The following is a 22349-nucleotide window of genomic DNA, read 5'->3' as shown; positions in this document are numbered from 1 at the left end:
CATCTTAGAAAACATCATAAATATGAAACCAACCATATCCAAAATGAAGGAAATTATATGGGACAAGTAACCTGTCAAATGGTGAGGGGAATAAAGTACAAGAAGAAACCACTTTACAATGGTTGACTTCTGGAACATATCACTACAGTACAATGTTGCAGGGTGTGGACCTTGTTTGGGTCCTAATTCAAAGAAACCAACCATAAAAGCCATTTATGAAACAATCAGAGAACACTACCAGGATATTACCTGATATTAAGGAATTACTAAAACTTTTAAGGTATAGTAATGGTTTATACATTAAAAAGGAGTCCTTGGGGCCGGCTGAGTGTCGCGTTGGTTAAGAGCTGGCTTGGGACACCAGCTCTCGGCAGCAGAGCCTTGGTTTGGATCCCACTTCAGGGCCAGTGACACTGCCCTCTACAGCTAACATGCTGAACAACAGCTTGACCTGGAGCTGGGCTGCCGGGAGTTGCCGGCAACCTCAGCGTAGGCAGCAGCCCCTGCTGCAGTGGGCTGCCATAAGCTACCGTGTGTCGCTGGCAGCCAGCATGAGCGGCTGGCAGCCGATGTGAGCAGCCTCCAGAGGCTGGTGACCAATCTGCCTCATCCGGGAAGAGCGCAGTGATAATACCAACATGGGCCAGTAAAGCGATGTCCTCCACAACTCGACTGAAGAACAAAAGGACAGCAACTTGTCCCCTTCCCCAATAAAATCTTTAAAAAAACACAGAAGTCCTTATCTGAGATACAAAACTGAAGTACTTACAGATGAAATATGTCTGGAAGTTGCTTTAAAATAAGGGGGACGACAACCCAATACATTAACACAAACATGGAAGTGAATCCTGAAATCTTTCGTCAATAGTGAGTTACAAGGTGGTCATCCCAGTGATTCAAATTATGCTTATACTATATGATGTGTCTCAAATAAAAACAAAAATAAACTCAGCATTCTGAAAAAAAAAGAATAAAAAAAAATAAGGGGGAAATGTGGGACAAATGAGGACAATGAACAAAAACTGGCCGTTTGTTAAATGTTCAAGCTGGGTAATGGGTACTAAGAGTTCACTGCATTACAATATTTTCCCTTTTTTGTTTGAAAAATTCTGTAAGGTTAAGCAAACAACTTTTGTGCTCACAATGGGCTTCAAGAGCTCATCTTTTATTTTATACTGAGCTTTTCTCCCTCCACCCCCCTTTGATCAAATCTCAGCTGCAGACAGGTGGAGGCTGCCTTGAGCAGATGAGTGACACATATACTCTCCAGGGCACAGGGACTTAAGTCCCTTCTGTTGTCCAGGTTGCCATCCTCTTAAGCTTGGCCCCAAGGTGGCTGTGAGGTGCCCATTCCACCCACAGACGCCCTCTCCAGCTCAGCCAGAGTCTTGTCATCTGTTGCTTCCTCCACCAGATGCTGCAGCTGTGCCCCAGTGGGTTAGAATCTGAGACACATTGACAGGATGGAACAAGAGCAGGTCAACCTGGAGGAAGCTAGGGCTTGTTGTTGGCTGAGGTCTGGATGGGTAGGCTGGCAAAGGTAAAAGGCAGGGCTTTCTGCCATTGTAGACTGGCTGGCTGGTATAAGGTTCCCCAACCATGTCTTCATTCACTCAACCAATACTGAAATTTATGTTGGGAGCTGGAACTGCAACAAGGTAGGTGATGACAAATACGGAAGTAATAGATTTCAAATACTGGGGAAAATTAAACAGGGTTCACAGGTAAACCCCTCCCACCACAGAGCACCAATCAACAGACTGCTACATTTCACTTTATTTTGCACATAATGAAAACAACCTATTGACTAAGCAGTTCCATAACTGTTAGTGTTCATTAGTCAAGAAGTAAATGAGGTCAGAAGGCAAACTTTGCATTTCCTCCCAAACATATTGCAAGTACCACAGAAAATTCCTAATAACACATGCACCACTGGCTGGTTTCAACGCACAGAGTGCCTATGCAGGAAGGGTGAGCACTGAAGATCCATATGAGTCAGACCAGGAATGCTCCAGGACGCTGGACTCCACCCAGCCGGTCATTCACGCTGCCCCCATCCATACACATCTGCCTTGTGGAGTTCACCACCCCTTGTCAGAGTCCAACCCAAGCAGCTCTTTCCTCCTGCATACAAGGTTCATCACTTCCTCCTCTTCCAGCGGATAACCCATGCACAGAAATCCAGGCAGTTCAAATATACTTGCCCAGCTGTGTTTCACGTGGCATCTCCACAAGCCAGGCTCCAGTTCAAATTCTGTACAGGAAGTTCCCATTGTCGTCAAAGAACTCTCGCCCCCTCTGCACTACTTTGCTGCTGAAGTTCTGCTCACCTGGTTCCCCTGCCTTCAACTCTTCCAGCTGCTTCTCACCTGGCAATCCATCACTGTCAGGTCCTCTGGTGGCCTCACCATCGCTGGTGGAGTACTTCTGCAGCTCTCTCTGATGACCCAGGGCTGCAGTGACAGGCACAAAGCTCTCCTTCTCCAGGCTCTGGATTCCTTTATTCCTTCCCTTCTGTCTCCTTGGTGTGTTTGTGCTGTGACTATTCGATTCTATCATCTTCAAAGTTGTGCTGTGACCCTGGCCTTGGGATGAGGTTTCACCCCCTGGGACCAGCAAAGAGCCCGACCTGGAGCGGCCTGTAGAAAGAAGCTTCCAGTTATCCCCAGAGCCTGAAGGCCCAGCTTTCTTAAGGACTTTTTGATCCTGCTTCAGTTTCTGCTCCAATGTGGGTACAAACTTGCTTTTTAAAACCCTTCTGATCACATCGGTGCTGACATCAAATCCTTCAGCCAATCTGGGAACTGACCAGGACTCTGCAAATTCCTTATGTAAATACCTATAGAAAAACGGAGTAGGTTTTCAAGTTGTGGAGAAGTCTATCAAAATAGCTAATCCTAGTGACAAATGTGAGAACAGGTGCAAGCCTAGTCTATCTCCTGCCACCAAATGGCTGTGTTCCATCCCTGTATGCCGAAAGCAACACCCAACTACACTTAGGTCACTTAATTTCACATCAAATGAACTCCTCCCACTACACACTGGCCCCAGTTGGATACCAGGGAATACATGAAGTGTGTCCTTTCCTTCAAAGAACATACAATCCAGAGGTACAGACAGCTGTATTAACCTATAACAACCCTATGATGGCTATCATAGCACAGGATTCTATGAGAGCACCCAGGAGGGAGACCCAGGGACGGGCTGTCACAACATTGGCAGCATGGCCCAGGAATTACTTCAGGAAGTCCACAGTAGAGCTGGTCTGAAAGGGTGAAAAGGAGACCAGAAGGGCAGAGAGGAGGAGGAAGAAGAGATCCCAAGTACTGACAGTACAGCGAGCCTGTGAAATGTCAAGAAGCACATCAGCTATGTTGGGAATAGCTCCATTTGTCTGACAGTGAGAGCAAGACCAAGATGTCACGCTTAGGAGTCTGGAGTTTATCCCAAAGCAACAGTGAACCAAGGAAGGATTTAAAGCAGTGGAATGCCACGAGCAAAGTTTGAGTTTGAAGCTCAATCCAATGGTAGTTTTTCAGTGGCAAGACTAGAGGTGGAAAGACCGGGGAAGAGGCTGTCACACTAATGCAGGCTATATGAACTGAGGCATTGGCAAAGAGAGCAGGAGGGAAGGCTGGAGAAATATTTTAGGAAGGCCAACTGGTAGAACTTGGTCAGGGACTAAATATTAGGGGAGGAAGCAGGCTGAGATTCAGGATTTTAGCTTGGGTGATGGGTGGGACCATTCAGGGTTATGGCAAAAAATAGAAGCAGAATTAAGTAGTGATGAACATGTTGAGTTTGAGACACCTGTGTGACATCCAAGCAGAGATGTCTGGTGCAGAGTTCAGAATTCAGAAGAAAAACACGGACTGAAGATGATGGATTTGGAACAGCAAAGGTGCTTAAAGGCATGTGAGTGACTGACATTAGGCAGGGAAATATGCGGGATAAAATAAAATGACCAAGAACACAACTCTTTAACATCAATCTTTAAGATATAGGAGGAAGAAGGGGAGCCCAGAAGAAAACAGAAAAAGCAGCCCTAGAAATAGAAGTGAGTGGTATCTGAGTCAAGAGAAAAGAGAATTTCAAGAAAGCAAACTACAAGGTCAAATGCTGCAGTGTTAAGGAGGCTTCAGACCAGAGTGTCAGTTATGCCTAGTACCAAGGAAGTCACTGATTTGTAGAGAATGGTTTCATACACAAAACAAACAAAAAATGGTAGGCAGCCAGGGAGCCAGTTGGGAACAAAATGATGAGGGAGAAACTTAAGTTGACAGGCGTGGGTCCCTGAGGAATTAGGTAGGGGTATGACCGAGAGAGCACACAGGATTGGTCCTAGACGAGTGAAGGGCTACCATTTCCCCTGAGATGTAAATAAGGTATAGGATTGAGAACGGAAAACAAGATGGAAGACCAAGACGCTTTAAGGGCTTCTTACCTAATGGCCTGTTTTATCCTTGAAGTAAAAAGACATTTATTGACCACAAAAGGGGAGGTGACAGGAAGATTTGAAAAGGCTGTTGCTCTGCACAGGAGGGGAAGCTGTTAGAGGGGTGCTACAGCCTGTTTCTTGATGAGCTCTCCAGAATCCCCTTTATTCTGAGTCTCAATTCCAGAGTCATTCTGATGGGAATGGGAAGTAACCTATAAGAGGACTATTTAGTAATACTTATCAAAATACAAATCCATTTGCCCTTGGGTCCAGCAACTCTGCTGCTGGGAATGTATAAAACAACAACATCTGACAGATATAATATGTATACAAAATTATTCACTAGAGCACTATTTGTGATAGATAGCAAGTGAGTGGAAACAATCCAAGCACCCATCATAAAAGACTGGTTAACTAAACTATGATATTCTATGATCGCTATAAAAAACAATGAAGAGTTTTCTCTTCTGAAGTGGGAAGGTCTATAGAATATTAAGTCAAAATAATATAGACAGTATTTATAGCACTGTGATTAAGGAGGTGAAAATTTTAAAAATTGCTTGTATTTGCATAAGGAAACCTGGAAAAAGGCACAAAAAACTATTAAAAATAGCACCCATAGGAGACTGACTGGGATTAATCATTCTCAATGTGCAAACACTATACTGTTCTAATTTTGAACTATATGTAATCTATTCAAAACAAAAACCTTAAAATTTAAGAAAGGATCTCGTTAAGATTTTCTAAGATAGAGATCCTCTCCTCAGAAAAATGTACATAACCATGGAAGCGCCTATGCCTGGACCTTAGGTTAAGAACGTCATGTTTCACTGTTTATGCGTTAAATGTTGTGATGTCTGCAATTTACTATTTTAAAATTTCGGCAAAATGAACCAACTGGGTCATAATGTTAAAAACTATTAAATCAAGACGACGGGCTTATAGAAGTTCGTTATTATTACTCTCCTTTTAAGAAATCTTAAATGATAAAAAAGAAAATATAAAAATATTCTGGCCCCAGTATTCTTCACTTATCATCACAGCAGATCCAAACTACCAGGAGTCTTACCGGATCTGCTCCATGGCTTCCCACGTCAGGGTCCTGGGCGGGGCACCTGGCGCCTCCATTTGCCTCCGAATTTTCTGGAACCGAATGGCTTTTTTCTGTCGTTTCAGGGTGCTGGGGGAGAGAACCAATGGCAGAAGCCATGCGTGCAAGCAAGATGGGTGGTTGAGGTGTCTCGGGCTAAATATCGGAGTGCCCAGCCCCCTTTTCTTTGTTCAGCGCCTCAGAAATCTTAACGCATAGAACAGCCCCCAAGCATGCCGAACTATTTCAACGGGTAATAAAACACGTCACTGGTGAAGGGACCCGTGGCCCCGACGGAGCTGAACACCTGCCCCTGCGCCTCGGGTAACGGGAAGAAACAAGGGCCCCTGTGAATTCGGCTGTAGGATGCCCGGCGCCAAGGGGGCGCGGCCCTCAGGCCGGGGCGCCGAGGACCTGCTTCAGGCTGAGGGCTCGGGAAGGAGCCGGTACCTCTCCACCTCCTGCAGCTCCCGCTCCTCTGGCTCCCAGTCGAAATCGGGATCCGGCTCGCGGCCGACAGAGCCCGGGCCTGCTACCCCACGGGTCGCGAACCCGCAGCGAGCGACGGCAGCACAGACACGGCCTCCCAGCAAGAGGTTCAGAGTACCCGCCATGTTGACGAATCTCAGCCCGAAACGCGGCACCACCGGAAGCCAAGGGGCGGGAAGGAAGCGGGCGGCTCGTGCGCCACTGCCGCTTCCGGCCGGAGGCGGGCTAGGTGGGCTCCAATGGCGCTGCGGCCGCCCTTTCCCTGCTCTAATTATGGAGAGGGCCTCCCTGAAACGCTAGAGCCCGAATGAGGTGGAGGACGCGCCTGCAAAACGGCATAAACTTTAATAAAAAGACGGGTTCAGTTGCCAAGAGCCGCCCCTCCGCTAGCCCATACCGGCCTGTCTCCGCCACGGCGGCGGAAGGCCGTCCCCCTCGGAGGTCCTCTAGGAAAGGGGCTCCTTGTCGCGGCGATGACCTCCAGAGTCGGGCCGCACCCAGGGTTCAGACCGTATCCAAGCGATAAATCCAAGCTCAGGTTTCAAGGGTGAAGTTGAGTGCATGGCCGGTAATGGCTCCTCTTCATTTTTTAGTCTTTTACGATCCCAACATAATCTTAGGGTATTGAGGAACTCCCGATTGGTGTCTTTCTGTTTGTGCCTTGTGCAAACAGGGTTCCTGGCCAGAGCTTTTCAAACTCAAGCTTGGTGGCGCTCTTTCATTTAGCAAAGATTGAAGGCCCTTTGCCTCTTAGGAAACTTGAGGGGGTTGGTTCTCCAGGAGAGGTTGAGCGCTGGGCTTCTTCCTGCATTTACCTGTGGTGGCTGATGTCCAGAAATGCAGTGGTACTCGGCATCAGGGTGGTGGAGGTAGGGCAGAGGCCCCAGGTTTTGGCTGCTCTGTGTTGAGAGTTTACCATGGAGGACAAGGTGCATTCAGTCCGTGGGCCACTTAACACTCTTTCCAGTTGCAGAAAACAGCCCTGCTTTGGGGTTAATGAGGGTGGCACTGTTCCTGCCAGGGCTTGGTTTATGGCTTCTAGCCTTCTGATGGCTTGGCCTTCTGCAGTGGAAACATAGGTCCCCCAGAACAGATTCGCTCACCTCTTTCCCAGCTGTTGCCCAGTTACCAACAGAGAGGAATGACATCCTATGCTTCCCTCCAGTGTCTTACCAGCTGCATAATAATTGGTGTGTTTACTTGCCCCTTTCCCTGTTAACATTTGTTGAGTGCTGGGACTGTATTTCTGCCATTTCTATCACCAGGTTCCAGTATATAGAAGGAGGTAAATAAATGGGGGTCCCCTGCCTTCCCCACTCCCACATTGCTGGAAATGCCATATTATATTCTGGGAGCATCCCAACTGTAATATCTGCTAGTGGGAATTTACACAAGTCAGAGTGACCAAAGCTAGTGTTGCATACTTACGGTTCGTGAGCCTGACTCTGGTACTGGGAAAACAGAGCCTTCTAGATTTCTTCATTGACAGCGAACAGGGGCTGAAGGTGGCTGGATATCTTATCCAGTTGAAGTTCCTGGGCTGTAGCTGACACCGGGAATGATGCGGAAATGCAGCATTCATGCTTGGCAGTAGCCCTAAGATCCTGGGGGTCAATTCGTGGGGCCGAACTGGATGTAGGAAATGAGGAGGACTCTGCGCTTTGGCGGCCCTGCGCTCATAAGGGCCAGTGGGAACAGCCTCACAGACTGAAGTTCTTGACTGCCCAGCCCGTCCTGGTGAAATCTAGGCTAGAGGAGAAGAGCAGCCCCTTATTACATTTCTTGTGAGGCTGATGGAGTGGCGGAAGAAATATGTAACAGAAATCTCTTCTAGGCTGTAGCTACTATTTAACCAGTTACACCTTTGGGGCTCAACAAAAACAGGACCCAACAGGTTTGCTACTAGCCCAGTGAATGCGGCAGCTGTTTTCTTGGCCCAAGACTGTTTACTTATCTCCTGTCAGAGCCAAGGCACTGGCAGTGCTAGGGAGAGATTACACAGAAGTGACTGAGGGTGGCAGTCTTGTTATTTGTCAGTCATGAGTCTGGGGTTATCGCAAGACCTGAATACAGAGAACAAGTCTCTTCTAAGTGAGGCGGTTGGGAGCTGCACTTGGCTGGATGTCATTACGAAAAACAAGGGAGCTTGGGTGCAGATGTGAAAGGAACCAAGAGACCCTTTCCCAAGGCCCAGCTTGCACTGCTTTCCCAGGCTCCACTGCCAGATCCTATCACATTAGCCTCCTGTGCCGTATCCACCACCATGTGCCGGTACAGCCCTTGTTCCCTTATTCTGTGAGACGTGGCATAGGGACCCTCACCCGATATTCCTGAAGTGCTCTCTGGCCGCGGTGGCTGGGGTGCAGCATGCGGGTGATTTGCTCTACAACGCCCAGGCTCCGGATGAGATTTTCCCTCTGCAGCAGGGCCTTCATCCTCTCCAGTTCCTCCTCCTCCACGATTTCTTGTGGCTGCATGCTGTCCAGGTGAACCGGGAGCAGCTACAAGGCACATGACAGGCATATGCAGGGTCTCCAAGGATGAGTCCCAAACCACGAACAAGGTTGGCTGCAGGACGCCTGCCCATTCTACCTCCATCCCTTCCCTGACCTGGTGAAAGGGTCCCTTTGCTCTCCATTCTCCCACCTCCTGTACCAAAAGGTCAGATTTAGTGTACTCATTAGGAACTCGCCCCTCTTGGACAAGAGGAGGACAGGACAGCAGGGATTCCCTTCTCTAGTAATTCCAACCCATGTTCCTGCAGAAAGGCAAGAGCCACAAAACCCCTGACACCTCTTTCCCCGGTTTCCGGTTCCTGAAAGCCAAGTGGGTGGCCAAGTCCGGGAGCCTGGGCGGGAGCCTGGGCCTGCATTGGCTTTTCTCCCCTGCTGACTCTCCCTGGTTCTGCTCCTTGTTTTCCTTTCGCCTCTTAATGCCTGAGGTCTCCTGTGCCTGCTTAAGGCGGATCTCTTCCAGTTGCTGCCTGACAAGATACAGCAGCTTCAGACACTGGAGAAATTGTGTTGGGGGTGGGGAAAGAGTAGGAAATTAGGATCAGTTTTGGGGACTGATGGGAGAGGAATGTGGGGAAAGATGGGACACCTACTAAACTGAGTCATTAAGAGTCTGATAGAATTTATAACTCCATTTCTCTTTCTTCAAGTGTCTGGCTTGCTGTCCACCCCACTGGGGAACAAGTCAGCTTCAGGATGTGTCCCCATCTGAGCGGAGAAAGGAGAATGCAGTGCAGAGTACCTGGCACACTCCTCTCTGGCCTTAGAAGCAGCCGTCTCCTGGAAGAGGGAGCCATTGTTCTTGAAGAAGGGAGCGTACTTCTCTGTGTCGGGCCCAGGGTAGATCCGCTGGTATCTGCCCAGGTGAGAATCCTCATAGCGTTCCAGGTCCAGCAGTGCTGTGTGGGATGACGCAGTTTGTTCTCGCCTGTGAAAACCAAGCTGTGGGTGAGTCAGGACTGTGACAATGCTGAGTCGGGAAAGGAAGGCAGGCTGGAGCTATGAGAACCTCCTGTGAGCTTCATGGCCTTTCGGGCCCCTGCCCATGTGGTGAAGGCTGCCAATCCCATCTGTGGTCAGTCCCACCGGTGTGTAGCCACGAAAATAGGCTTGACATCCAGAAATCTGGTTTTCATCTTAAGTGCAGTGGGGTCCACTCGTAAGCTAGCACTCCCAAGTTATCACAATTTTTAAAATTCTGATTATAGAAAATTAGGTTTCTAATTACAGAAAATCTTAGAAGAGCAAAAAGAAGATAAAAACCTCCCACAATCTTATGATGCAGTGAGGATACTGGTTATGAGCAAGAACTCTGGGGCAGGACCTCCTGAATTTGTCCACTCACTACCATGCTCTGAATTTATTCCTTCATTTCTTGTTTTAGATGAGCATGGGCTCCTACAACAACATTTTTAAATGGCTACCTCATATTCTACCATATGATTGTATTTTTGTTTATTAAGTCGAGTAGTTTTCAACCTTTTTCCCCAGATTCCTAACAGTCACGTGCACAGTCCAATCTCATGGGAACTCCGAAGCATTTACAGTCATGCCTCACCTCCACTCACACAAACACTTGAATGCCTACTGTGTGCCAGGCCCTCAGGATAGCATGGCAAATCAAATACACACTGGCCCTGCATCTTGCAGTGTAAGTGGGCAAGAGTGATGTTACTATAGGATAACCCTAAATCTACTCCAATTCATTTGTATGTATCATTAACAAATTGTAATTTGGTATAGACAACAAATTACCATGTTTGTAACCCATTTTACAATGAAAACAACCTTGAGTGAACAATAGCGATTTAAACCATCCCCTATTATGGAATGACTAAACTGTTTTCTGTGTTTCATTATTATAAACTTTCTCAGGAAATGGTTTCTAGAGGAGCTTCATTAAAACAAAACAAAACAAAACAAACAAAAAAACAGCCAATCAAACCACATAAAGCTTCTTATATGCTAATATGAAATAGTTCTAAGATATACTGCGCTAAGCAGGGTACAGAGAATGTGAGTTATATACTCCTGTCTGGGTAAAGGGAGAAAAACAATTTATATAAATACATGTGTGTATGTGCATTAAATGTTTTTAAAAGTATATGCATGACCCTAGGAATGCTAATTGGCTCCGGGGTGGGGGTCTGAGAAGCTGGAGGAGAAGGGCAGGAGAGAGACTAGTCAATGTAGCTTTTGAATTTTGAACATATTATCTAGGATAAGTGATGTATTATCTATGCCCACCAAAAAAAAAAAAAATGGTTTCTAATAGCTAATCAGCCCCAGGCTGCCTTCTCCATCTAGAGAAGGACTTTTATTCTCGTGAAAGTAATAACAGACGAATACACAACTACACACGTGGGCTACCTGGAGTTCCTGGCTTCTCGTGGCTGTTGGTGGCACTGGAAAAGCCGTTCTTTGACTCGCCGCTTGTCTTCCTCCATCACCTTCCTTTTGTCACAGCCCCGGAGGTTGACAAGGGTCATGGCATCACGGAGGAGTGCGTCCTTCACTTCCCTATCCAGCTGTGAGTCGGTGGTGAAGCTTGGAGAGTGGTTGACCTGCCAGGAAACATCATTATCCACCTCCTTCCAAGACTACCTGAGCAGGGGGTGGTCTTTTGCAGACCCAACAGGAAGATCTGGGAGAGACATCTCCCTCCAGTGGCCTCAGCCAAGGAGGCTGGATGTTCTGGCGTCCAAGGCAACAGGACTCTGCCACAGAGACCCCTCCAATGCACACACAGGTGACAGCAAATCAGACAGCCTGACTCTATAGATACAGTCAGTGTCCTTCAGGGCAAGGCTTACAGGGGAACATTTGAGATCCAAGCCCTGGGTTCCTATGGTGGCGGCCAGAAACCACCAAGTTTGACTCGCCAGGCCAAGTGTAGAGATCGTATGCCTTCTGCTGGGCTCCCACCCACCCCAGTGCCTTTGCGGCCCCCACTCTCTGTTCCACCACCTGATTGCACCCCTATCCCAGATGTCCTATTCAGAGAGGCCTCTGGACCTTGGTTTTGCAAAGCCCAGGAGATAATCCTCACCTCTAGCAGCCAGGGCTTCAGCTTGTGGTCCAGCAAGATGTCAAAACCAAGGATCTCAAAACAGGCACAAATATCTCCACTCAGATATTGGGGAAAACAGGTTCGGTAGTTGTGGCGAAGAACAGAGTGGGCGGAGATGATGGTTTTGATGATGATGTCCTCGATGCCCACCCATATCTCTCGGGGGTCGTAGCTGTGTTCTTGCAGCCAGGCATTGAGCGTCGACAGCTTCCTGTGAGGCCCAGTGCTCAGAGGAAGACCGATGTCTCTGCCAGTGGGCTGGGCTGCAGGCAGGGGGCTCCCTAACACGCACCTAACTCCGTGTCTAGGTTCCTTGTGCTTTAAAGGGCTGCTACCAGCTTGGAGCAGGGCTTACTTAATCAGGGTGGGGCTGGGGCTGGGGCTGGGGCTGCATTTGGTGGTCAGGCACAGGACAAGGGTCTGTGAAGGTGGAGTTTTCCTGAGCAATTCGCCACCCAAGAACCAGTCTCAGTTGCATGGGCTGCGGAGACTGCGGGGCTCAGGGGAAGAGGAAGAGGAGAGAACAGTAGGCAGTACCTCTTACTGCCCATGGTATCATCCCGGACAAAATTCTCGTTGTGTTTGTTGATAGCGTAGTTGGTCAGGTGCATGCAGACCTCATCCTGGGGAGAGAGTGGCCCTGTGGCCTCACACTGCTTCCATGCAGCTCTCCTCACAGGTCCTTCATGCCTTGAGTCCCCACCCGCCCCCAGGACTGCTCATCTCCTGTCCCTCTTCACCCAAGGACTGTCCTCTGAGCCCCTGGGAGGAGGGTATGCCATTCCTCCCCTCCCAGCCAGGTGGGCTGAGGCACTCGCTGGCTTCATTTCTTGTTCCTGGGTGACGAGCCAGGGGCATGACAGGCCTCTCTACCTGGTTTCTCCAGAAAACCTCAGCAGTGGAAGAGGGGAGGGTGCCCCCTGCCCTCCAGGGGCTGCTGCTGGCCCCTTACCAGGTTGTTGTAAGTGGGCTCCACGTAGGGCATGGTGGCAAAGCGGGCCAGGCCCTCCTTGTACATGAAGATCCGAAGAGGGTCACAGGATGTGATCAGGACATAGATTCGCATATCGAACTTGAAGCCGTCAATGAGGAAGGGCTGAGAGTGCGCAAATCCACCAGGGAAAATAATAATGCTGTGAAGTGCTTCCTATGTACCACACACTGTCCTAAGTGCTTCAAATACCTAATAACTCCTTCAGTTTCCACAGTAACTATGTAATGAGTGGTATTGTTCCCATTAACAAACAAGGAAATCGAGGTACAGAAAGGGTGAAACATCTGCCCGAGTTCAGTATATCTAGGAAGTGGAAAAACTCAAGTTCAAACCCAAGCATGCTGACTCTGAGCCAGGGCTCCATATGGCCTCCAGGATAACGGGGGTGGCAGAAAGGGTAGGCGTCTGAAACGGGCGTCCTCCGCAGCTTTGGGAGACAGGGCACCCCAGTGCTGGCAGAGGGACATGGTGGTCCTGAGGCGCCCTTCACCTTGGAGATGTACTGCTGGCAGATCATGTGCTCTCCGGGCTTGATGTCTCGGGGATTCCGGGTGATGAAGATGCCGCGCCCCTGACAGCCACTGTCTGGCTTGCAGATATAGGCGCGGGTTTTCCGCTGACGACCATAGGACTGGAAGTCCCCGTAGCTATGTGCAGAAAGGGGCTGGTCAGAAGGTTCCTGTGCTTCCCGCAGTCCCAGGGCCCTGGGGAGTCCTCCTGGCCCTCCAGTCCACGCTCTTCCTGGAGCCCTTGGTCTCAGACCTCCTTTTCTTTGACCAGCTGAAACTCTCATTCCACTTCCACCCCCTGAGGCATTCGAGGCCACAGGGCCAGAGTCTGGAGGGAACTGAGATGGCGGGCCCCTTCCTCCCGCGCGAGTCACAGCCTGGGAGCCAGGCCGACTCACTCTGCGGGGAGGCACCAGGTGCGCGGGAAGATGTTGTACTCCACGGGATAGAGCTTCTGCATGCGGGTGAGGTTCCGAGCCAGCAGGTCTTTGCGGCAGATTTCTGTCATGCCAGGGAAGTGGTTGATTTTCTGAAACGGAGCCAGGTGGTTATATTACTCCCCAGAGTAAGTGGCAGTTCCTGGGGCCTGGGCATCCCAGAAAGCAGTGATGGACGAAGAAGGTCAAGGTAGAAGTCACGGTGGAGGTAAACACAACTTGGTACCCCATGGAGAAACAGGAGGATTCCCAAGGCAGGTGAGAAACCTCTCCTTGGCTTCTCCCCACAACACACATACACACACACCGGGGTCAGGAAACGAGGGGCAGTGAGAAGGGCTGGCCAGGACTCTGGGCCGTCCAGCCAGCTTGTAACATCCCTCAGACCACCAGGGACTAGTCCTGTAAGTATAAATGGTGTGTGACAGCACAAAGCGACGAGGCAACATTTCTCCAAAGACAAAAGGAAACTGAGAACCAGCCCATGGAGTGCACTGCCACGGCACCCCCAGAGGGCTGGCACTGCCCAGCGGTCTGCTGGAACCCCCGCTACTCTGTCCCGCGTTGCTGGGAGGCAGCATCTCGCCATGGTTCGGGGTTCTCACTGGCTCTCCCTCTCACTAGCTGTGTGAGCCTCTGAGGCTCGGCGTCCTCTTCTTAACAAGATGGTATCTGCCACTGAAGGTTGTTTTTGAGGATTTAATGAGGTAAAGACCCTTGACACAGTGTCTGAAGTATAGCAAGCCCTCACTGAGTGCTGTTAATCTTGCTACCCTCATCTTACAGCCTCTCCCTCTGTGCCTCTTTGCCCCCCACTCTTCTCATTATGGGACAAGTCAGTCTCCTCAACTCCCTTCCTGGCTTCCCCTCAAAACACGCCTGCATACCCTTTCTATTCATTTTATTGCTAACCACCACAAAGACCCAATTACAGGATAACACGAATACCATGAGAAGTGATGTTTTTCTCATGGACCCTGGTCCGTCTTTCTGGACTTTCCTGTGGCCACGCAGGACCCCACACTGACTCTTAATGGATGTGAGATGCTAGGCTAAGCTGCTTGGAAGGCTGGCTCATTCAGCTGACTCTGACTCTGACTCTGCAAGTCTTCCCCCTGTGATGGGCTCCCCTGCCCTGGAGGGTGCGAGCTGGGCACACAGGCCTCCAGACAAACAGCAATTATTGAGATAGGATGTGCCCAGCAGACACTTCTGCAGATAACAGAAGTTCCAGACCTAAGAGGAGACTGTTTTTCTTTTGGAGCAGAAGCCCGTGGCCATGGCCATTCCTGCTCTGCACAGGGGTACAGCCACAGAGTGGCAGTCTGGGGTACCTGGGCAGAAGGGTGGGAGCAGTCACTCTGGGGCCCCTTTAATATCTTGGGTCGCGAGGCTGTACCTGAAACCGCTTCATGTCCATGACTCGTTCCAGTGAGACAGAGCAGTCTGTCCAGTACACAGTCCATTCTTCTTCCTCCCCCACCTCCTTCAGGCCACACATTTGGGCTGCCCGGCGCACTGTGCAGAGAGGGAGGTCAGGGTGCCAGCCTGAGCACGTGCAACAAGCCTTGGGATTGTAGCTGGGCTGGGTAAGGAACAGACAGACCTGACTGGAAGGTAGGCCAGAGAGGGAGACAATTCTACAGTTTAGTTACCATGTGACAATTCCAAAATCTGTGACAGAAAACTAGAGCCTGGCTCTCTGCTCCTGTCATTCCCTCTCTCAATTAGGACAGTTTCTGGCCTGTAGCGCTGACGCTTGCTTGGTAGGTGTCACACTGATACTTCACACTTTGGGTGGCCTCTTGCACAGATGCCAGTGGGGACAAAAGGGGAGGAAAAGATGGCTGATCTAGCTGCTGATTTTCTTTGAAAATTGCTAAAGCCGGGTCAAAAACTTCCTGACAAAAACTGTTTTAACCTGGTCTCATCGCTGGTAAAATCTGGGAAGGGTGGGGAAATGGTGACTTTCAGTCATTTTTGTTCTTGTTAGCTAACTGTGGAGATTCCCACCCTACCAGTCACACTAAGTGGAACAGGGATGTCTCAGCTGCCAGGACCTGAGCCAGGGGGCTCAGTACAGGTTACAGGCCTGCCTAACAAGATCCAGAGGCAGGGAGCCTGAGTGGGGCACAGCAGTGGGTGTCTTCTTATGTGGCGTAAGTGACAAGCCGGGTGCTTACCACTCTCATATTTGCAGTTGGTCAGGTTTATGGCCAGGGGTCTGGAATGGAGGAACAGCAGAAATCAGCCAGAATAGGAGAGAAGGACAGGCCCTGGGCTGCCAGGCACTCAGATGAAAAGACAGCCAACAAATTCACAATGCAGCTCATTTTCTCTAGAAGCCACTTTCTCTAAAGACCAGTCCGATGAAACATGCTGAAATTCTACACTAAGCCAGCCCAAATGGTTCCAAATTTAGTTTTTGTTGTACCAGAAGATTTAATGATGCTCCCGTACTCCCTGCCCTCTCCTAGGCTAAAGGGAAAACCTGGGATCCCAGCCCCCCCACCCCCCAAGTGCTAAAGGGAGGCCAGGGGGTGACTCTCAGGAGCCAGGCAGGTGACGGGGGTCCAGTGAACAGTTACCTGCATTTCCGCCTTCTCTTTCTCCTCCCAACTTCTGTGTCATCTAAGTCAGCTGGGGCTATGATTTTTTCCGGAATTTTTGTGGCTACAATGGATAAGGGCGCTCCATTCCCAGATGCCTGACAGTCAGTCTTTGAGAGTGTCTGCTGAGAAGGGTTAGAAGGGATGGTAACTTCCCCCTCATCACACGCCTCATATTCTTCTTCTTCAACATAGTCTTTTTCCGATTCAGTGGTCTTACAGGTACTTGGCTCCATCCTTTAGATCCTGAGGGGACAGGTGGGAGTGAAATACCGTATCTATCAGACCTTCTTCCAGGCCGGGAAGGGCCTGCAGGAGTCCACTGTAAGGAACTTCCTGGTGTTATCAGGGACTGTTGCTGCTCCTTCAGAAAAGAACAATCCCACTACAAAATGGACTCTTTCCAAGTAGGTAATGGGGACTGTGGGATGCCCATGCGATGCTGGATTCACTGACAAGACCGACTCACCCAAGATTAAGCCACGCAACACGGGGGTGCATGCAGGAGCTGAACAGAGCTGTCAAGGGCCATGACTTGCCACAGCTTTTGTGTTCTTGAATGGGAAGGGGAATGGATAGGGGTGCTTGGACTTTAAAATGGAACATAAGACCAAAGGTCTACTAGGCTGGTCCTTGCCCTGTCCCATGACTCAGTTTCTCCATGTGTACACACTGGGGCCAGGCACCTGCTGGCTAAGACCCCTTGAGCTCTGAAGGAGGAGAGAAAGCCCCTCAGGACTCTGCCCACCCCCGGTTCCGAGGAAAGCGGATGGGCTTCAGGGTCGCCGCTACAAGCCTGGGACTGGACTCAGCTGGTCGCTCATGTCCACCCTACGCCTGGCTCTTGCTCCTTCCCGGGCGTTGCTGGGCCTCCGGAACTGCCTCCTTGTTTCACAGGACCGGCAGTCCCCGCTGGTCGCGAGGGGAAGCGCGCTATGCTCACGCTCCCCGCCCCACCCCCCCCAACCCCAAGGTTTACTCCCGACAACGGCTGCACCTCCTCCCGCAAGCCAGCAGCTGACGCCGTCACCATGGACACGAGGGCGGCTCCCAATGGAGCAGCGTTCTGGGGGCGGAGCCTGCCGGAAACCACACCCACTCGGGCTCCTGCTGAGGCCATCTTGAGCCGCACCACAAACGTTTGCCTCTGGGGCTGGCCGAGAAACCACCGAGCTGCTAGTCTGGAGCCTGACGGTGCATCATGGGACTTGTAGTCCTTCCATTTCCACAGCCATTGGCACAAGTGCCACTCCTACTATTCCTTGAACTCACAGGCCAAGCCCAGAATTTGGCCAACTCTATTCTGGAGAAACATCTGCTTGCCTTTCTTCAATTTAAAAAAAAAAAAACCATGGTTTGAGCACAGCCTCTGCACTCAGGAGGGACAGCATGGATCAGCACGCAAGCTCTCAGTCTATTGGGCTGAGAGAGCCCCACTGGCTAAGAAAGGAAAATCAACTGCCGTATCAGACAGCTCCTTCACTTCACCCATTCTGTCTGACTTCTGATTGCCACCTCCACCAAACTGAGCCCAACTTGTCAACTTAAGATTATCCCCTGTGGCTCAATCTAGAAGACACTTTAAAAATTTCCCTCCTTTAAAAACACATGGGCTCAGTTGGTTAAGAGTTGGCTTAAGAGCACGAGTTCTGAGCAACAGGGCCGCCAGTTCAATTTCCACATGGGCCAGAGACGCTGCGCCCAAGCTAAGCTGTCGCTGAGCTGCCAACAGGTGGCAAGATGGCTCAGCTGGTGTAACAACAAGATTGCCTGTTCGATGGTGGGCTATGCCCACCTGCAACTAAGACTGGACTCGGCACCTTGAGCTAAGCTGCTGCCCGGATGGCTCAGTGGATAGAGTGTGCACTCTTAACAACAAGGCTGCTGGTCCAACTCCCGCATAGGATGGTGGCTATGCTCACCTGCAACTAAGATTGAACACAGCATCTTGAGCTTAGAGGCCACAAGCTGCCGACGGGAAGCCAGATGGTGACTGGCACCCTCCACAACGAAGACTGAAGAACAACAACTTGGCTGGTCCCCTTCCCCAATTCCCAACACTGTTCCCCTCCCCCCAACTCCCCAATAAAAATCTTAAAAAAAACAACACATGGGCATTTTCTGATTCACAGACTTGATTTTTCTTCGGTATACAATTGCCACGTTCCGCGCAGCAAGGGCAGTGATGAGTGAGAGGGGATGGCTCAGGGTGAAAGAAAATAAAAGAGACAAAGATAGATTTATGACACGAGGCCAGGGGGCTGTCGTTCTCTCTCTTTGGAACTGAGCACCTAATCGGACCAACGTGAAGCTTTTATTAAGGAACTTCGAAGGAGTAAAACTTTATTTTTTCTAAAGTCTGTGTGATAAGTGCCTTAAGGCCAATTACCATCAACCAGACCCATAGTACTCCAACACATACTGTGCCTTCGTACTCCTACACACACAACCCCCATGATGGTACAGCTGCAGCTGCGGCCATGAACTAAGGGAGATAACCGACATCATTCCTCTGGGTCCCAGTTTTCCGAGACACTTCCTCGTGACCTTGTTAGGTCAGGGACTGGTGTGTGTGGGGGGGCGGTCAAGGATGACGCTGTAAGGCAATATACAATACTCTCAATTACTCCCTCCTTGAAATGCTTTGGAGTCCCTTGGCTTCCAGGACACTCAGTTTTCTCATTCTTTCGACAATATTTAGTGTTCCAGGCCCTGTTCTAGGACCTGAATCATCATTTCTTGCCACCATTCAGCAACCTCTTAATTGGACTCTGATTCTATTCTTCCCTCATCCATCCATCCATCCATCCATCCATCCATCCATCCATCCATCCATCACAGCTAAAGTATTCTTCCTGAAATGCAAATCTGATACTACCCAATTGAAAACTCTTCAAGGTTTCACATTAGATCAAATCCAAAACCTCTTAGCACAGGAGGCCCTCCACCATCAAAAAGCAAGCGAAGAGATGGAGAGGCCAGGGGCTGGATCAGCCCTTCCTACCATCTCAAAGCCCAGGGCTCTGAGAACAAAGGGTCCTCCTCTAGGTGTTCCATTCTCAAGCTTAGAAAAAACTGCCATCTAAATATATAAAAGGCTGAGAAGTACCACCATAAAGAAAACCTGTTTGACTTTTTCTACCCTTTGGGTGGAAAAATTTATTTGGCCCAGAGAAGGCTTTCCTCTGAACATCAGTCCTAGTGAATAAGTGGGATAATCCTGACATTTGGGCTCATCACCTTAGACACAAAATCCACTTCGCTGTAATGGTCACCTGCACGCCCTTCAAAGAGTGAACAAGCAAAATAAAGTGGAGTTTGTATATGCAAAGTGTTGCGGAGAGAGGCAATGTGCCAAAACCATGAGGGCCGCCACAAATTTTTGATAGAAATTTAAATGGTCAACATACAAATGCAAACATTTAAATTTAAGTTAAAAATGTTTTTCTCATGAGATTGGGTTGCAGTACATATTCTGCCTTATCCCAATGAGACTTTAATATCTTGGGATAAAAACCTCTAAAATTCTACATAAAAGTTTCAATCCTGGGCATAGAGAGCCAACTACCTGGGGACCTGAACCCCAGCTCAGGGCCCATGAACTGTTAAGGAGAGCACCACCGTGACAGAAGCCACAGTCCCAGCTCAGCTTCGGGTGTCTGACTGCCTGTGCTGCAGTCCTGGCTCCACTACTTATGAGCTGTGTGACCTTGAACAAGTTACTAAATCTGAGTCTGCCTCCATCTCTGTTTTTTTGTTTTTTAAGCTAAGCCATTCTGCCACCTGTTGGCAGCTCTGCGGCATCTCTGCTCGGGCAAGGACTCGAAGCGATGTTGCTCAGAGCGGGTACTCTTCAGCGAGCTCTTAACCAACTGAGCCACTCGGCCAGCCCAGAAATCTGTTTCCCCCACCCTCCCCGCCATCTCTTTGTTAAATGGTGATATTAAAAGAACTTGTACCTTTAAAGCTGTGAGGACCACTTATTTTTACATGAGACGACATACTCATATGTGAAGACCGCTCAGCTCCGTGTTGGGGCTGGAGGAAACTTCAAGGCGGCTGGGCAGGGGAAGAAGGTCCTATAAGGAAGGCATCTGAATGGAGCAGGGCCAAATGCAGGGGAGGGATGAAGACATAAAACTCAGTGGTGCGCAAAGCGAGAAGAGAGGCAAGATCAGAGGAAGTGAGGGCACCATACCAGAGGCACATAAGCTTGCTTTCCTAAGACTCAATACGAAAGGAAAAGTCCTTATATAACTTCAGGAGTATGTGACTCCTGTGCACTCTCCCTTCTCAACAACAGGTCTGCCATTCCTGGGGCTTGTTCAAGAAGAAAGATGAGAAGAAGCACATACATCCACAAAGGCTCATTCAGTTCGATTTATTACAAGGTTTCGGCTCTTCAAAGAGACCGCTTTTATCAGTTCTTGCTCCCTCCAGAGACAAGTGAGAAGGCAGTCATGAAACTGCCCAAATGACCATTATGGACAGTTCCGTCAAGAGACTTGGATTAGTTAGAAAATAAATACTTCCGGAAGGATTACTGCTCCTTCTGGGTTGTCAAGGCCACCAGTGCTGCCTGTACCTCTTCTGCCTGATCGTGGGGCAGCAGACAGTCTTGAATGAGGGCCAGAGCGGCAGCTTCTGTCAGGCTGCTGAAGTCCTGGGACGTTTTGACAGGGAGGTGGCCGGCCAGCTCACAGAGGGCGACGTTGAATGCCTCACCTTCCTTTATCCCAAAGCTGGACTTCCGGGCCCAGAGGATTACCCGGACCCCTGTGAGGGCTGAGAAAGGTGCAGTCTTCCCAGGTGGGGCCCCCCGGGTCACGAACAAGTTATGCGCAATCTCGTGGTCAGTCAGGTAGTCAGTGGCCCGACACACCCTGCTTATCAAGGCTTCCAGGTCAGGCCCTGCCCCACTGGTGTAGAAGAGGAAGCCGGGAGCTGGGACAGCCTGGAGTAGGTGCAAATGGCCCCCAGGGTCCAGGGGCTCGCTTGGGGCTCCCTCCACGGGCAGCCTGTGGGACAGGTAATAGCCGTGCAGGTGGAGGTGGTTTACTGAGGCCAAGCCACCCAGGCTGTTGAAGCCAACGCGGAAGCCCGGGTGTGAGCTCAGCAGCACAGCCTCCAGCCCAGCCCGCAGTGCACCTGGCAGCAGGCGCTGGGGGAGCCCCCGGGAGGGCTCAGGCACCAGCAGCACGTGGCCCCACTCCAGGGGGCTGACATTGATCACCACGAGGATGTCCTCTTGCTGGAGAACATCTGGGAGACCCGGCTCCCGGTGCAAACGGAAGAGGACTTCTCCTGGCTGGATTTTGTTGAAGTTAAACTGTTTAGGGTCAAATGGCTGCCTCACGCTCCTGATGTTCTGGGGGCGCCTCCTCTGCACCCCTCGCTCCACATTCAGCTGAGCCACAAAACCCACAGTGCCAGGGAGGGTTTGGGTCTGCAGCTCCCCCAGGCAGTAGCGGAACAGCCCCAGCTCCATCCGCTGCCTCCAGGCAGAGCAGAGTGCAGTGTCGAAGCGAGACGGTGGCGGGGTGTCCAAGAGGCTGGCTGTGTTCCTTGGCCACTGAATCCCTTCCCACATGAGGTCCTTCTGTCCATAGATAAAGTCAGGGACGCCTTGACCTTCCCAGTCCTCTTTGTTTGGAGGTAGCAAATAGGAAGTTTCATTTGAACCATGTGGAACAGCCATGGGGATGACCTGAAAGTCATAAGAGGTGAAAAACACAAGATGCCATCCCTTTTCCAGAGATTTTATTTTCAAACAAACTTTACTCATCCTGATTACAAAAGTAATATATGCCTTGGGTAAATATTTTGAAAACACAGAAATGACTCATATTTTCACCACTTGTAGATTAGCATACATTTTTGCTGAGTTAAAAATATATATTGGAATTTTTTTCTTTTTAAAAATAATATATACTGAGTCAATTTTCTTAATGGAAAAAAATTAAAGATAAAATACCACACTAATTCCAATGTCTAGGGGAAAATCACAATTTACATTTGGCCTAATTTCCATATACAGGTGGTTCTTTATTTTTTTTTTAAGATTTTATTGGGGAATTGGGGGAGGGGAACAGCGCTGGGGAATCGGGAGAAGGGGAACAGACAAGTTGCTGTCCTTTTGTTCTTCAGTCTAGTTGTGGAGGATGTTGCTTCACTGGCCCATGTTGGTATTATCATTGTGC

At 49.7% G+C, this 22349-nt stretch overlaps 3 protein-coding genes across 3 annotated transcripts in view; all 3 read right to left on the bottom strand.

The window, feature by feature from the left end:
- Positions 1–1758: 1758 nt before the first annotated feature.
- NGRN (neugrin, neurite outgrowth associated) lies at positions 1759–6238 on the bottom strand. The gene is made up of 3 exons (XM_019640210.1): positions 5979–6238; positions 5508–5618; positions 1759–2839 (listed from the first exon to the last, which is right to left on the bottom strand). The coding sequence occupies exons 1-3, from the start codon at positions 6140–6142 to the stop codon at positions 2248–2250; spliced, it is 867 nt and encodes a 288-aa protein (XP_019495755.1). The 5' UTR covers positions 6143–6238; the 3' UTR covers positions 1759–2247.
- Positions 6239–6343: 105 nt separating this feature from the next.
- Positions 6344–20433, bottom strand: TTLL13 (tubulin tyrosine ligase like 13). Its single transcript, XM_019640211.1, is given in 16 exon segments — positions 6344–7079; positions 7446–7692; positions 7695–7766; positions 8339–8518; positions 8811–9000; positions 9273–9458; positions 10901–11094; positions 11580–11811; positions 12138–12223; positions 12553–12696; positions 13085–13241; positions 13502–13632; positions 14940–15058; positions 15724–15764; positions 16129–16395; positions 20109–20433. Coding segments are annotated over 15 exon segments (2487 nt in total). The 5' UTR covers positions 16386–16395; positions 20109–20433; the 3' UTR covers positions 6344–6828.
- An 82-nt stretch (positions 20434–20515) lies between these two features.
- The window catches only part of GDPGP1 (GDP-D-glucose phosphorylase 1), a 12820-nt gene continuing 10986 nt past the window's right edge, over positions 20516–22349 (bottom strand). Inside the window, exon 3 of the mRNA XM_019640209.1 lies at positions 20516–21856. Coding sequence (XP_019495754.1) covers positions 20690–21847 — 1158 coding nt within the window. The 5' untranslated portion in view covers positions 21848–21856 and the 3' untranslated portion in view covers positions 20516–20689. The remainder of the gene's footprint in view (positions 21857–22349) is intronic.

Source organism: Hipposideros armiger, unplaced genomic scaffold (assembly GCF_001890085.2).
Source record: "Hipposideros armiger isolate ML-2016 unplaced genomic scaffold, ASM189008v1 scaffold_48, whole genome shotgun sequence".
Classification (NCBI taxonomy): Eukaryota; Metazoa; Chordata; class Mammalia; order Chiroptera; family Hipposideridae; genus Hipposideros; species Hipposideros armiger.
The sequence above is the reverse complement of the archived record's forward strand: the minus strand, read 5'-3'. Positions and strand labels throughout refer to the sequence as shown.